Genomic DNA, 17313 nt, shown 5'->3' with positions numbered 1-17313 from the left:
AAAAAGCAGAAAAAGAATTTTCATTATCTACAGCAAAATTTTTATAAATATTGGACTTATTTAGAAATGCACTTCATCTCCCTTCCAAAGGGTAGCTCTGGAGAAGAATGGAATCTGATTTCAGAGAGTTTGTCATGCACTGTCTGAAAATTACAATTGCTTTGGACTTCTCCTAGCTAAGCTCAATTGTTTTTTATTTGCAGTACAAGTGCAGACGGTATAGAGGCAACTTAGTTTCCTTTTACAATGATTTCCCAGATGTCTTTTAAGCTAAGTAGTGCAGTATTTTAACATTTTGGTTAAATAATTTATTAGGACTGAGTTTACAACTAAATAAGAAGCAGGATGCAATAGACAGATAAGACATTGATATGTAATTGAAATATATCTTCAACGTTCTACAATCTTTCTAAAGGTACTTGGAACATAAAAAATGGCAGAAAAAATACCCTACAAGATGATAGCAAATGTTTTCCTTAGTCAAATATTTTTTTGTTTTACAAGCACAACTGTCATCCTATATGAGTAAAACGGCATGTGCTGTCATAAAGATAGAAGTATTAATAGCATTTTTGAAATCTATTTTGAGTGTGGATCTTTCAAGTGTTTAGAAAGAAGCATTTCAACTGTTTTTCTGGTACGTGTCTCTTGGAAATCAGCATTGTGAGCTATATGTATTCGGCTAGCTATCTGGAAAGAAAGAACATATCTTCTGAGGTACTAAGGGACTGTAGCAGAGACAGGACACAATAAGATCCTTTCACAGACTCTCTGTACCAGAGACAAGAAAGCCTGGGTTCTGTTTTCAAGACAGTAATGTCCTAGGGGCCCATAATACACTAAGTAAAGGATACTGAGATAGAGACACTGACTGTTCAATTCATCTTGCTTGCATGAAAGGATGCCTGCCTTACTCTGTCTCATAGTTTGATCTAAACCATGGCCAGGAATCTTATGCATAACAGAAAAGCTCAGCAGGTGTTCTGTGAGTTTGAAATTTTTCAAAATAGACATTTAAGCCATTACTTTTCACCATTGGTGGTCAATGGGGCAGAGTCTAGTTGGAGACCTGTGTCTAGTGGAGTCCCTCAAGGGTCAGTACTAGGACCAGTATTATTCAGTATGTTCGTCAGTGACCTGGATGAGGGAACAGAGTGCACTGTCAGCAAGTTTGCTGGTGATACACTCCTGAGCTGAGGAAAAATAAGAGGATCTGCAAGTTGAAATAAAAATTACAGTTATAAAATAAAGAATCAGGGAAAAATAAGTATAATGAAAATTTTTAATTAATCTAAAATTAAAAGGAAAAGTCTTCAGCAAAAAAATAGATTCTTAGAATTCCATAATGAAAGAGCATACAGCAATCATTAATATATGTATCTCTATGTGAGTGACTATATTTTATTCTAATCTGTAAAAATTATTTTTTATGGAATTTTCTCAAATGTTTAAGTGACTTAGAGGAAAAAGATCTTTAGACTTTATTTATACATTATTTCTTTAATCATCAAAATTAAGTACACTTAAAATACTTAGCAAGGATTGCTTAAATTGTATATTTTTACCTGAAACATAAATGGTTCTGTGGCAGATGAAAAGTTTAAACATTTTGACAAATGTTCTTGTGGGTCATATTTCTTCACATATGCCTTAATCATGACTGTCTTTGCAGTCCCTTGTTCTCCTATGAGCAAAACTGCCTGTAACAGACATTTAAATCATCTAAGTAGTATCAAAACTTCTAATTAAATATACATAACAGACCTATTTTTAAGACCTCGGTCTACTTTTGAATGATATATTATCCTGGTAGGTTTTTCCTGTGTCTCCATATGCAGTGACACAGTATGTGTCTATGATTGTATGTGGTTGTCGGCCCACCCAGATTATTCTTTGAGCTGCCTAACTTCTTCCATTTTATAACACATTCACCGCAAGTCTCTTGTAGCAGATGATCATAAGAAGGCTTTGTTTATAATGACATCTAATCTGAATTTAACATTTCTACTATTTCCTTTTGCCATACGTATCCTTTGTGACGCATTTGTAACAGAAGGATAGTTCCAACTTCCCAGCACTGTCCTTAAAGCAACAATATAGATTTATCTATATCTGCTCTCAAGCATATTACTAAAAGAGATACTCTAAAGGTCTGTAGAGACATGATGTAATGATAATTACAGGTAAGAATAACAGATACTGAACTGTGTATAGAACTCTTAACTCGCCCAGAAATATCTATGGCCTTGTGGTAAATGTTAGTAAAGGTAGGAAATAATTAGATCAATAAAAGACTGTTGCTTTCCACCTCTGGAAATGTCGTTTTTGCAGCTCCTCTTGTATTCTGTGTATTGTCTAAAATACCTGATCCAGTCTTTTTCTCTAAACTGAATGTGTCAGCAGATAGATAAAAGTGATTTGCAGTGAGTATTATACTGCTCATGTCCCCTGTTAGATGGGCCAGTGAAACTGGTAGGAGAGGAAGCAATTTAACAGTGAAATTCTGAAATGTGTTTTACCTTCCACTCACAAAAGGAACTGAGAACTACTCCTACTTAACAGCAACAAAAGGAAAACAATTTGTTTTCAAAGTAGGCAATTATTCTTCAACTATCCTCAAAAGAACACCATCCTTCCTTTAAGGAACACTGGTTCCTATCCACTCCTTTTTTTCTCCTAAATTGGAATTTTAAGTCTGTTACCCAGGTTCCAAAGTCAAACTATGCTGACATAAACTGACTTAGCAGGAAAGGCCTTCTGGATCCTTAAAGAGTCCATGTGCTCTCTGACAGCTTATGTTTTTCAGAATTGGAACCAAACCTGACCCGTGCTTTTGTCTTGAATTTCATTGACTGCTTTCTTCTAAACGTCCATGAAGGAATACAAAACCAATGCATTTTTTTCAGAATACTTTTAACAAGTTGATTGCTGTTGCACAGGGCCTTTCACTAATCACTTAGTCAGGATATCAAGCTTTGACAAACTCGATTTTGGCCAAGGATATTCACAGAATGGTCAGGAAATCTTAGCATTTTCCCCCCATTTTTTTCACCTTACTGATTTTTTTATCATTGGAAACAAACTACCTTTTGATGAGAATATAATTATTTTGTCCCCTTATCACTGCAGTATTTACAACACCAGCATTTGATGCTTTTAACATGGCACTTGCAGCTCTTACAACTCATACTATCCTAATGTATGCCTCACTATATATATTTGTATTTTTTAAAGCATTTTTACTCCTCTCTGATGGCTTATTCAAATTAAAGGTGCAGAAAATTCTTGATTCAAGCTGGTATTTTGACAAGTATTTTATTTCTGCTTTGTCTTAATATCTTCTACTAAAATATATACTATTATATTACTTATTTTCTGGTTAATTGGTACAGTAAGTGTCATTTCCCTGGGGGAAGAAAAAAATGTGTCAAGAAAGAAGAGAGTTTTTCTTGGTGTTTCCTTCTTATTTTGGTAAAATCTAAATCTAAATCAGAAAGTTGCTGAACCAAGGGATTGATAATTCTTTCCTTTTTTTAAAATCTTTTATAGAAATGTCCCATTTCATCTCATGTAAGTGAGCTAGATAAGAACTCTGCTCATTTTCAGACATGTAAGAATACCCCATGTTTTTTTCCTAGCTTGGGTTTTCATCCTACTTATGTTTTTGACAGATGGTATTATCTTCATTATTATATCCACTCCATGAAAAGAATTTAATCTATTTGCAAAAGGGAGTATGTATGTATTCATGATTGTGAGCAATTAAGTTGATAATGCAGGAGATCTGAAATGCTCAAATACTCCTGAATGATTTGTTCCTGCTTTAAATTAATGCTTTCCAACAGATAGCCACAATGAAACGACATGGTCTCATTCTTTAACCTGTTTTTGAACATCCGAGTGATCAACTGATCATGATAAAAGAGGTGATTGATAGCAATAATCTCACAGAACCAATAAATCAAGTCAGACTTGTAAAACCTCACTTTGATTTCATCTAGTACATGTAAGTCAGCTGTAGCTGGAAAGTTCATGCTGCTGAGATCTGATCCAGGGAAGAAAAAAAAAATATTTCTCTATCACAGTTCAATATGTGATTAAATCAAACCCTACCAAATAAAAAAAATGCTTGAAATCAAAGCAAGCTGACTGCTTCCATGAAGGGAAACATCCTGCTCAGCAGGGAATATAAGCAAGTCCCACGGCACACTGAATGCCGAAACTTTTAAACTGAAGAGAGTAAGACACAAACTGTACACCACAGAAACACTGAATTGTGGAAAATGCCAGGTTTCAGAGAACCTTCTTGGAAGATTTCAGTGTTTATTATTTCTATTGCAATGATGGCCAAATAAATGTACCTGGAAATATAATCAATATCTCCCAAGGCATTAATGTACAAAGATTAATTATTTTATTACAAATATAAAGATTTTGCTTGTTTTCATAATTTCTGTCAAATACATCAAAGGCACAAACACATTATGGCCACTGTAACAGTTTCATCAAACCAAATCAACAGTTTTTCTGTCCAAATCCCAGAATTTTAGAGAAAAAACAGGTTCTAGCACTGGCTCATGCACCTGTGGCAAGGAGTACATTGAATTAAAATTCACAAGTTGACACAGATTTCCACAGGAAATTGCTAGGGTTATTACGAGCATTGTGCTAAAGCAAAATACATATTTTTCAGATCTTTATCTGTTTGAAAATAGGCCTCTATATGTTTTAATAACTATTGTTTAATGTGGCCTGAATTAAAAGCTATGATACCAGATTGATTCTTATTGCTTAAAGCTGTATGAGTGTTCTCTCCTTTTCTATGGTTGTGGCTACTGCTAGTAACCACAGCTTTCCTAATGAGAGAAAAAAAAAATAGATTAAAGGCTAGGAATTTCAGGTTTTTAGTGAACTGCCTTGTGAAATTTATGTTCCTTCTTTCCCTATTCAAGAAAGCACAAATAAGAAAAGTTAATATGGTATAAAGACACAGAAAAAGGTTTTATGTCTTTCTCTAAGAGAAATGATAGATTGTTGGAGTAAAACTTTTATAACAAAAATTATTTTCTAAAAAGGATAGTTTAAATATTTTGCCCATGCACAGAAATAAGTACAGAAGATTCATGTTAAGAAAAAAATACAGCAATACGTAAATAACGATGCACCTGGCAAGCAATGACTAGAGACACAGAATATGAAGAATGACTGCTTTATAAAAAGGTTTCTATTTATTTCATACAGTAGGTATACACTTAAATAGAAATTCTGTACTTACTTTCTGTTGTTTTGCAATTGTGCTTATCAAAAACTGAGTTCTGACATTGTCAACATTTGGAACCAGAATAGACGCATAGTCTGGGACGTTATCTGTTGGATAAACATATTCCTGAATTCTTTTACTCCAGTGCTCCCAGTCACCTGAAATGACAAAAAAAGAGGAAATTATTTCAATAAATTTTGATCACGTTCAACATTTTGTTAACTAAAAAAAAAAAAAAAAAAAAAAAATAAATCCTAGATGTTATGGGTGGAGTACTACTACATAGTACAAGGCATAAATTTTCTCAAATCTAGATAAAAGGCATCTAACAGAGGACATAGTTATGACCTCTACTTAGTCTATAATCCTACTAAATATACACATATTTCTTAAATTTATATATAGCTATCTAAATAAAAAACCCAAAAGAATATTAACCTAGAAAATCATTCTCACACTGCTGGTGCAGGAATTACAGAACGTGAGAGTACAGATTGCATATGTGTACACTAAATCAACATTGCTGACAAAAAAAAAAATCTGAATTTGGATACGAGATAAATAAATGTAGCAATGTGAGAAGATACTCTGAAAGAACAGTAAATTCTTTGTGAAATTGGTTATGTCTGTGTTAAACTATCACAGAATGGAATTAAAAACAAAAGAAATAAGAAAATGTTACCAACGAGCACTCTATACCTTGTTTATGACTTCTCACTTCCATAGAGCTGCTGCATATAGAATCTGTATTACTACTATACTGTCATCAAAACTCTCTTCTCATATGACTGTATAATAAGGACTAAAGGAGTAATTTTAAATTTCAGAGAAGCTATCTTCAATTTTAAAATGCCAGTATAAAAAAAAGAATGTTAGTGATTTTTCTTACCATAGTCAGTAACATAAAACTCATACATCGTTTGACCAGTGCCACGGGAGATTTCTGGTAAGTCTAATTTGTTATCATGAGCTCTAATGAAGGCTTCAAGTTTATCTCTACTGTCCAACTCCAGAAGGGCACCTAAACTCCACATTATTGCAAAGCAGAACAATTTATGCAGATGAAATATAGTTGATAAACCACCTTCTTCCTTCGATGGAATCAAACCCTCCAGAAGATTAATAGACTGAAAATAATTTAAAATATTAAGCGTTAAGAAAATATTACATAATCACTTTTTATTTTCATACATATATGCATATGCATTATTTATACACATTCAAACTTTAAATCATAATTTGAACACCAATGCAGGTTACCAAAGCATAACAGAAAATTCGGAACTACAAACCCAAGAAAACAGATGAGATATATATAAAACTGGATGAAATTTTCAAAATTACATAAATGATTTGATCATCAACTATCCTTTTAAATTATGCCCATATAATAAATGTCATTTAAGAGCTGGGGTAACAGAACAGCTTTTTCAGAGAGCAATCCTCTGTGGATTTTTCTACCCTGAAAATATTGAGACTGGTCTTGAACCTTGAACTTTTATTATAGGTAACATCCTTTAGCAAGATGTTCCATAGGTCTGTTATTCGTGGCATTGAACAATTTGTTTTTTCTCTGTGTGAACCCCTTCATGCTTACCTTCACTAAATTTGATTTGCCATTTTATTACCTATTTATTCAGTCTCATAAAGTCTGTCTACAGTTCTTCATGGTTAGCTGTTTTGTCCTTACTGCCTTGAATAATTTAGTATCATCAGTAAACTTCTTCACCTAAAACTTTTCCAATTGTTTATGAACATTTTGAACAGCATCGGTCCCAGTAAAAGTACCTCAGGATCAGTGGTAACCTCTGTCCTTCCTAAAGAACTGATACTCCAATCACACATTTCCTAACTTCTAATCAGTTATTTATCTAGAAATGAACCTCTTATCTTCTGCTATGACTGCTTAGCTTCCATGTAAATCCCTCATAAAAAAACTTTGTCAAACACATTTGTTCCTTTATGTAGACCATATCAATCAGATCTCCTTTAGCTACAGTTCTATTGACTTTTCCAATAGGTTTGTATGGCAGGATAACCCTAAACAAAAACTGTGTTGAATCTCCAAAAATAAATTATATCTGTCCACCTAACAATGTGGGCCAGATAATGGCAAATAGCCAAAAGAAAACACATCAGTAAAAACAGCAGAAAAAAAATAATTCAGGAACAATACTAGAATATATACAGTTAGAAAGTCAGTGGAAATTACAAGGAGGAAAGTAAAGGTGAGATCACTATTTATCTAAAACCATTATGAAGCTGTTGTAGATTAAAAAACAGCTTAAATTGCAAATGCTACCAAATGGCAGATAATTTGGTACATATGTACATGTGGGTGAACATCCAAAACCGAACTTTAGAACTCAAGTACACATCTGCCAATCTGCTAGACACAACTGGTTTGAGATGGTTGTAAATTTTGAAAACATCTGAACTAAACAAAAATGGCATGTCCCGAGTTCCACAATTAATAAAGACATAAGACATGAATTAAGGAGGCTGATAAGGTACAGTGCTTCTGCACATAGACTATTTGTGGCAAAACAGGGATCTTAAGCTTCTGGAAAGCAGAGGTGGTGTGGAAAAGAAGGGTCCTCAAAAAAGGGAGTCTTGGGGAAAAAACGGGCTCAGAAAGAAGGAGGTGAATATCCTAGTTGGAGGAAAGATCCTGGAAATGTGGAAGATCCTAGAGATCAGAGAGATGCATGCAGATAGATGATGCCAAGAAACCTTGTCAAGTAATGCCTAGTCCTGGTAGCTGCAAGCAGCTGCATAGCACAGAAAGCAACATGACTTTTTGCCCTGCCTTCCCACACCAAGAATGAAATCCTTGCTGGGAAGAGAAATCAAGACTAAGAGAATGTAACATTGGAGGAGGGGAGCAAGTGAGGAAGTGAATCCGTCAAATGATCAAGTAGGGTAAAAGCTCTGGACACACTGGTTCTTAGATAAACCCCAGCAAGGAGATCCACTAAGGGTTATTTACACTGTGCCAACTATGACAGAAATTTACAAGAGATTTTCATTCACAGGAAGAAACATTCTATACAGATTAAATCAGGGAAATATCTCCCTGATTGAACAGTAGGAGTATACCACTGACTTGCTCACACTTCCTAACAAGCCCTAATCAAAAATAACATTTCTAGTCCCAGGAAAAGTCTTCCATGAAGACAATATCAATTCAGCAAGGTGTTTCACAGATAACAAATGTAGAAGAAAAAAATATTCTCTCTCTCTAAAAATTTTGTGCTCAGTACGTCCATCTTGTTTATCATCATAAATTGGCAAGTTACATAGTTTCTGCCTGTGGACCTCAGTTCTATAGATATCTTAATTCCATTTGATACTGCACACTTAATCTCTGCAGCATTTACTGTGGCCACTAATTTGCAGCAAAATACTTCAAACTGTTGAAAATCTGAAGCTAAATCCCTAATGAATAGTAAAGATATAGAAGGTGCAGATCGACTAGTTTAATATTAAATTGAAGTGTTATCCAAAACCTCATCTTGTCTACCATCTTATTTGTTAGGAGAGCGTCCGTATAAAAATCAGATTGCATGGACAAATTGAAAACCTGGAGACTTAGAATCTGCAGATGACAACAGACTCATAAACAAATCAGCTGGAGACATGCAGTATAGGACTGACAGTCTTGCAAAATCTGCCAAACACATAATTTTATTATTAATAAATCACAGATAAAGTTTGGACTCTACTCAAGGCAGAATTCCAATTGATAGGAAAGGACAGGCAAAAATTACTACACTGACCTTGGAAGAGCTGACTGTCAGAATTACAGCTATTACATCTTGAGATAAAAAGATAATTAGAATTATTCTTCACTCTTTCTGCTGACACTACCGGTGGGGTTAGACTGACCCTTACCACAATTTGTTTGGTATTAGAAGAACTAGAATGAGACCATTAGTTTATTAAACATATGCTTCTAAAAACTTACTGAAGCCTGCAAATTCCAGTCAACAGAAGGCTAGCCCACATATGAAGCAATAAAGAGAAATAAAATTTTCTTTTGCACCTCTCTAACAGTTCTTGTTATATTGCCTAAGAAACAAATACTTAAGAGTTTGAGGTTTTCTGTTAGGAAAAAAATATTTTCAAATGAAATTTTATTGCTATCAAATGTTCTTTTTGCTACTTCTGCACAGTTACTATAGTCTGTCAATTCCTACAGAGTTATACAGTGTCTGTTTTACCTGCATAATGTAGTTACATTCCAGAAGCTCCATTTTTGGATTAAGGTTTCGTTTCATATATGTATATGCTCGTTCAAAGATTCTATCATACAAACTTTGTAAAACTTCAGCTTCTTGAGGAGAACGTGTTTTCAGCCATGCCTGAAAAACATCCACAATATTCTTCTGTTTAAAATGTATAACAAGGTAAAGTTAGGAGTAGCCAGCAATTATAATCTTACTTGCAATATTGGTCTCCAGCTGAGGGCAGAAGAACTGATGTAGACCATACCCATTCGAGAAACTGTTGCTGGAGAGGCATTCTCAATGTTGTGGACTTCAAATAACAGTTTACATGTAGGAGACATAGGAATTCGATCTCCATTTGCTAGAGTGAGGGTCTTGTTATCATCCAAAACTGAATTTAGATTCTCAATCCAGATTGCATCTACAGGACCATCTAAAATCAGAAACACATTTTCACCTGGAAAAATAATCAAAAGAGATATAGTTCATATCACCATGCTGAAAGAGCAAGAAAATAAGTTTTACAAAAGATGGTCTAGAACTTAAGTAATGTATAAAAATATAATTTTTTTTAATTGTAATTTCATCTCCATGGATGCTAATTACTGTATAAATCACATACTTAGTTAAGGAACTATCTTTTAAACAATTAGTAGCAAATGAGGGCACAATAATATCTTTATAATGTGGAATATCTGTGGCTATATACCTTGGCTGGCTGCCAGAGACTGCCCCGCTCTCTCACTTCCCCTCCTCAACAGGACAGGGGGAGAAAATAAGGTGAAAATGCTTGTGGGTTGCGGTAAAGACAGGGACATCACTTTCCAACTACTGTCACCAGCAAAACAGGCTTGACTTGGGGAAAATTAATTTATTACAAATTAACATAGACTTGGATGAAGAGAAAAAACCTAAAGCACCTTTCCTCCACCCCCCTTACTTTCTTCAGACTCAGCTTCCTCCCAACCTAATCTAACTCTTCCACTTTCCTGCCCCAGCCAACTGCTTCTGCACACAGAGGATGGGGAATTTAGCAGTTTTTTTGCTAAAATAAGGGGGGTTTTGGCAACTAAACAAAAGGTATTGAATATTCACAGATCCCATTTAAATTAATGAAAACTACCATCACTCATCAACTCTGAAAATCTAATAATTTTTCTTTTATTTTGAAACATAAATGCAGATGAAAACACCTAAATTTTCACAAACAAATTTTAAAATTCTGGATTTGTTTTGAATATATAAAATTTCCAATAGAGAAAATATGGACATTTCCAATAGAGAAAAATCAATTTTCTTTTAAAAAGAACCTCCTTCTAGGAAGGTTCCCTAGAAGAATTCTCTTTCTTTAATATAAATATTTTTTTTTTTTTTCAGACACAAATGAATCACTGTGGAAAGGAATTTCAGTATTCTAATCCTAAAATATTGAAATATAAATGTGGGTAATCAATTCATGAAAAACTATGGGGAAAAAAACCCATTACTTTAAATCTAGTGCAATTAGTGCAAGTAAATTGAAATTGTAATTTATCAGTTTCCAAATAACATATCTGCACTCTAGAACTGGAGTGGCAAGGAAATAAACAATTTTTTAATGTAGATATACTACTGAAATAATGGATTTTTTAACTGTCACCCTTTCTTGAGAAGTTAACTGTAACCTCATCTATGTTCTGTACAGTTTCTCTTAAGAGGGAACTTCACCACATTTGCAAATTCAAAATGTTTTTTTCAACATATCATTCAAGAGCTATTTTTATGATATCACACACAAAGTATTTACATACCCTTTTTAGCTTTCAGTGTTTTCCTCCACAGTGTAGAAAAGATTCCATCTGTCCAATCATTAGTTGCAGCATCTAGTTTTCCAAACATTTGAGGAGCAGTAATAGCTTTGGGGTTCATACGCATTTCTCTATGAGGCTGGCCACATTCTGTCAGTGCTCTCATTAGTATAGTTATGACTGTTGTTTTTCCAGATCCACTAGGTCCAAGTGTCATCAACCCATGACGTACTAGAGAAGTTTCATACAACTATATAAAAAATTAAAATGTTTTAAGAAATACATGCTTTTGGAAGATGTATACTTACTTGCGTTTGATAGTCAGTGATTATAGATGCATTACACATACAAATTATGTGCTTAGAATTTAAATTGGCATTCATTTGTTAATTTTTTGTGTTTTGTGGAATAGTACATACCTTTACATCCTAATCTTCAAAGTACCAAGCAAGTTTACTATAAAACAGTTTACAGAACTAAATCTTGTTTAAACTTTTCAAAGCAACTGAAAATAATTTTACCAGATCTTAAAAAGGATTTTCTGTATTATTCAAAAGGAAAAATAAATAGTAGCAGGACATTAATGCGACAGAAGAATGACTAATCACTACAGTACCAAAATACCTGGGTATATGAAATAAACATAGGGACTGCACTTCCTACAGGATTGCAGATAGGTTTAGGTTCCGGACAGTTCTTTATTGAATTGTATATTTTATTTTTACATTAGTTTTAGGCTTGCTATAGAAGTGGCACAGTCTGCCTACACAAATATCTCCTTTTGGAGCAACTGAAAGGAAAAAAAATGTGGCTGTACTCCTGAACAACAGAACCTTGTAAGGAGGAACATATATAGCTGCTTCCTCTGCAAGCTGAATAAAGGCTTGTATCAGTCCAGGAGGCAGATCTACAGGTACCACAAATCTAAACTAAGATCAAGTCCACCATGAACCTGACAATTTCAAACTTCTTATTCCCAGTGGAAGATGGAATTTGTTAAGGCACAAGCAATCTTCCTACGACCAGTTTGGCAACCATAAATACTAAGCTGTGAATACAACAGTGAACACAAAGTTAAGCAGGATGTTCAAAAGTGTTTTCCCCCATGCAAAAATTCTACTGATCAGAGTGAAGCTGTGTGAAGGACAATATAGGTCCAGCCTGCAGAATATGCAGCAAAACCTTCTGTAAATTAGGTTAAATCTAAGTAGAACCATAAATATACCTCTGGTTTGATGTCAGAGACATGATATTTTATTTGTTGTGAAGTAACATAAAGCAGAATGTTGCACTTTGTCAAAAACTGTAACGCATTGTATCTTTTGCTCTCATTCAACAAATCACATGGCAGTTTCGTTTTTTAAGATAGACAAGTTTGGAGATTTGCAGAAATCTGGTAATAAGCACTAAGGTCAGAGTGCCTTTCTTGGTTTACATCTACTTTCTTTTAAGGTACTTAGCTGATAAGAGCCAACTTACGGCTCTAATTTAAGGCTGTACAGCCAATGGACAAGCCTAGCACTTCAAGGCCTGTAGTTACAGAGTCTCTAATTTGAGGTTGTATTCCAAAAAGATGCAAACATATTTCCACAGGGTAAAATGTTCTTAAGAGTCAGCTGTTGTAGCTGTACTCTCATCTTGTCAATCAGTAAAATTACAAATAAATGTTTCTAGAGTATAAATATAGTTTTCAGACATTAGAAATGGTAAAGTTTACTAGTCTTAAACATTAACAGTGCTTAAAAACTATCCAAAAAGTAGAGGCAAATAAAATATGAAAATTCAATGACAGCATAATTCTTCTCTGGTTGACAAATTTTACAAAGCAAAATTCAATTTAATCAATTAATGGAATTTAAAAAAAAAAATCACTAATTAAGGCTACAAGCTCAATTACAATAAATAGTATAGCCAATAAAGTGAAGCTGATCACTGTATAAAGCATGGTATTACAAGAAACAGTGTTCACACCTTGTTGTCTGCATGCAGAAAAAACCCAAAGAATCAGAGAACACAGGAAACAAACAAAAAAAAAAGTAATGTTTAAAAATATCATTATCATCAATAATTAAAGTGTGTGTTCAAAAAAGAGTATAACAAAAAGAGAAAAGAGCAACAATGCTCTAATTACCCTTCTAGCTTGTCAATTTATAATTGTTTCATGATTGTCTAATAATTTATTTCTTGAGTTGTTAGTCTGCTTCATTTGTTAAGTTTGCTCTTTAAAGAACGATGTGTATAGGGAAGTGTGCTAGCATAGAGATCATCAGAATATGAGTTAACTGTCTTCAACAATAAATGCAAAGTTAGTTTCGAACATGATTGCATGTCAGAAATACAACTCCCAGTTATTTAAATGTTATGTTGGAGAACAAGTCAAAAAAGCCATTTAAGCACCTTTTTTCCTTCATATTAAATAACAACATACTCATTAATCTGCAACACATCGTAAAGATTATCCCACACTAAATACAAATTACCATAATCCAAACATACAGTTTAATCATTAAATCATTAATTTACTAAACATAAGTGTCTTACAAAACTCAAAATAATTTCTTGCAACACCTTAACAATTTTCTCTCTTTTGCTTTTCAATCAGAACACACTCCATGTCACACTCCATCTTGCAACACAAGGTAAACAAAACACTACACCCCCGACAAGCTGCCAGCACACAGGGTCTACTTCCCCATTCTTCAAGTGCCAAGAACCAAGTGTTAGTCACCTCAAAGCAAGAAACTTTTTGCTTTATGTAAACATTGCCTACAACAACTTTTTGCTACACAGTCTCTCATTCAGATTCTATGTATTTTTTTACTCATTTTTACTAAAACTCTTTCATGCAGGTAACATGGGGATACATATTCCACTTAGGTGGGGTCTTTCCACAGTATTCAGGTGGTTAATGCACCTCAGAAGGATACTAACTTTGAACACTACAGATACAAATTAACAGTAGCTGCGCGTGTTCACATCCTTTGTAGTCTAGAAAGCCTCTAAATCACAGAATCACAGAATGTTAGGGATTGGAAGGGACCTTGGGAGCCCATCCAGTCCACCCCCCCCCACCCCGCCAGAGCAGGTTCACCTAGAGCAGGTTGCATCCAGTTGGGTTTTGAGTATCTCCAGAGAGGGAGACTCGACAACCTCTCTGGGCAGCCTGTTCCAGTGCTCTGGCGACCTCTCACCGTAAGTTTTTCCTCATGTTTAAGTGGAACCTCCTGTGTTCCAGCTTGTGCCCCTTGTCCTATCGCTGGCCACAACTGAAGAAGAGTCTGGCCCCATCCTCTTGACACTCGCCCTTCAGATATTTATAAACATTAATAAGGTCCTCTCTCAGTCGTCTCTTCTCTCGGCTAAATAGGCCCAGCTCTCTCAGTCTTTCCTTGTAAGAAAGATGCTCTGGCCCCTTAATCACCTTTATGGCCCTCCGCTGGACTCTCTCCAGAAGTTCCCTATCTCTCTTGAACTGGAGGGCCCAGAACTGGACAAGTATTCCAGATGCGGCCTCACCAGGGCAGAGTAGAGGGGAAGGATCACCTGCTTTGACCCTCTTCTTAATGCACCCCAGGATACCATTGGCCTTCTTGGCCACAAGGGAACATTGTTGGCTCATGGTCAACTGTCCATCCACCAGTACTCCCAGGTCCTTCTCCACAGGGCTGCTTTCCAGAAGCTTTTAAAATCTCTTTATAGATTTAATCTTTCAATCACGCATGTCCTTGAGAGAAACAATTCCCTTTGTATGACAGCATCATTCCTGTTACTGACACTATTTTTGGTTCTTTCATTTTACAGTACCTACATGCATGTTCACTTACATGCTTAAACTTGTTATAGGTTTCTGTAAGCTTGTCATAGCATATGTTAAGACATATACACTCTATACATCCTGATACTTTAACTCTCTCAACTCAATACAGATAAACTGGACGATTACCAAACCAGTTGTATAGGTTCTCAAAACTTATGTGAGAAAACCCTTTATATACTACAATGTCTGCTCAAACTCATAATTAAGACTCTTCCTCATTACAGAAACATATTTAAGATGGAAATACATACCTCTTACATTTATCTTTGCTAAAGATAAAGATCTTTTAGCTGTCTCCTCCTACTTAGCAGAGTTTTGCCCTGGCTGTTTCTTCTCAGTATTTGCTGCATTGGCCTTCAAAGTACCAGTCCTTCTTATGCCCTACTGTCCCTACTCTAGTCTAAGACACTCATGTTAGAGACCCACATAAGTGCCTTGCTGCTTCATTCAGGTAACATAGATGCACTACCAGATCTGTGAAAGGCTGGGTTAATAGCACACTTTAAGGTATTTTTTTCTTCTTCTGGATAATTTAAAGAAATGAAAACATAAGTCACTTGGAATGGTCTTCCTTAGTGTGGTGTACACACAACCTTCAGTTCCCATATTAGAAGCATAGGTCTCGGAGTGAGACAGTATTTAATTACTAACATGGTATTCTGACTCCTGTTTGTTAAAAATGTTTTGGAAAAAAAAGTTTTACCTGAACAAGCTTAAGATTCCACGGTGGATGATTAATCAATCCTGCCTCTTCAACCTGATTAGCTACTGCAACCTGAAGCTCAGTATAGGTACTACTGTCCAGTTGTAACCCCGGAAAAAGATCATTGATAAGACTGAGAAACAAAGGCTCATCTTCATCTATCTGAAACAAAAAAGTTAAGTGCTTAAAGCATGGTTAACCAAAGAATGTTCTCCTACCAAAATTAATCTCTATTTTAAAATAATAAACTGTAAGAATGTATTTTCTAAATACAAATGCTTATGTTCATAAACACAGCCAGCCAATAGTATAGCTCACTACAAAAATAGCATTTTGAAAACATCACCCATATGCCATGTGAGAAATAAATTCAAAATTGAAAGAAATTTACCACTGAGTAGATACTGTAAACCATCTGTAAAATTGATTTGTAAAAAACTTGCAGCATATATTGGAAAGAACATCCTATCTGGAAATAAATCTTTAAAACTCTAATTTAGTGGATACTCAATTTGTTAACTTATGATACAGCAGTCAGTCTGTACAAAAGTCAGTACATAAAATGTCACACCCACAGCTAAGTCACTATTAACTTATTTGAATCTGCACCTTGAGCAGTGTTTACAAGTCTAGTATATTCTCATTGCTGTTTAAACATAACATTATTATTATCCTGTTTCAATTTTTAAAGAGATGCTTGAGATTTTTTCTAACCTTCTACAAAACACCATGAAATATCTTGTAGACTTGACTTTATATGGTGCTAAAATATTAAATTAGCTTCTTACCAACTTAGAGAGATTCATATCTCTTAGCCCTCTCATAACAATACTTAATTCACTTTCATTTGGCCTGGCCCTCTTTTGGGTTCCAAGAGTCCTCAGTACTGAAAGGATATTCCTCAGACCAAAGTCATAATGGACCTAGAGAGTGGAAAAAGGCTTAGGCATCAGTAACAAGTGCTCTAGCTATATTTCATCGGTATATCAAACCTTACTTGCATATTGTATAGTATAGTCACACTGCCTGGAAAAGATAGCTAAAATAGGAAATGTTGCTGTTGGTCAGCAACTATTCTATTAATATAAATGAAGGCTAAAAAAGATATTTTCAAGAAAGGGAGAGGAGGTTATAAGGTTTTTCTTTTTGAATTTAAATTTAATTGACTTCACCATTTATAATGCCATATATCAATTTTTCTTCAGGGTTCTAAATAAAATAATAGTTCCATTCCAGGCTGGGTCTTTCTAAACAAGGCAGCTTAAAGCCAAGACTTCAGATCAAAGCAGTGCTGTGGGGAAAAGGGCAGCTTAAATCAAACTTGAGACTTTCCTCCTGTAGTTACCAATTTCCAACCACTTTCTCTCTCCCTAGATAATTCTTACAGAAAAATGACATAACCAGGTTAATTTTTACCTGGCTGCTATGTTTAGGCAGAGAACCTTATGCAATTGCAACTACAAATGGCCATATTTTAACAATTAAACAAATATTTCTATGTGACTACATATACATAA

The 17313-nt window shown here is 34.7% G+C and overlaps 1 protein-coding gene across 1 annotated transcript in view; it reads right to left on the bottom strand.

Moving 5' to 3' along the window:
- Nucleotides 1-1565: 1565 nt before the first annotated feature.
- DNAH8 (dynein axonemal heavy chain 8) overlaps nucleotides 1566-17313 on the bottom strand; it is a gene marked incomplete at both ends in the record, with an annotated part of 40537 nt that continues 24789 nt past the window's right edge. Inside the window, 8 exons of the mRNA XM_010163651.2 lie at nucleotides 1566-1700; nucleotides 5276-5418; nucleotides 6150-6387; nucleotides 9484-9624; nucleotides 9705-9946; nucleotides 11280-11526; nucleotides 15797-15958; nucleotides 16585-16719. Of these exons, the coding sequence (XP_010161953.2) occupies nucleotides 1566-1700; nucleotides 5276-5418; nucleotides 6150-6387; nucleotides 9484-9624; nucleotides 9705-9946; nucleotides 11280-11526; nucleotides 15797-15958; nucleotides 16585-16719 (1443 nt within the window). The remainder of the gene's footprint in view (nucleotides 1701-5275; nucleotides 5419-6149; nucleotides 6388-9483; nucleotides 9625-9704; nucleotides 9947-11279; nucleotides 11527-15796; nucleotides 15959-16584; nucleotides 16720-17313) is intronic.

Source organism: Antrostomus carolinensis, unplaced genomic scaffold, assembly GCF_000700745.2.
Source record: "Antrostomus carolinensis isolate BGI_N321 unplaced genomic scaffold, ASM70074v2 scaffold22212, whole genome shotgun sequence".
NCBI classification, from domain to species: Eukaryota; Metazoa; Chordata; class Aves; order Caprimulgiformes; family Caprimulgidae; genus Antrostomus; species Antrostomus carolinensis.
The sequence above is the reverse complement of the archived record's forward strand: the minus strand, read 5'-3'. Positions and strand labels throughout refer to the sequence as shown.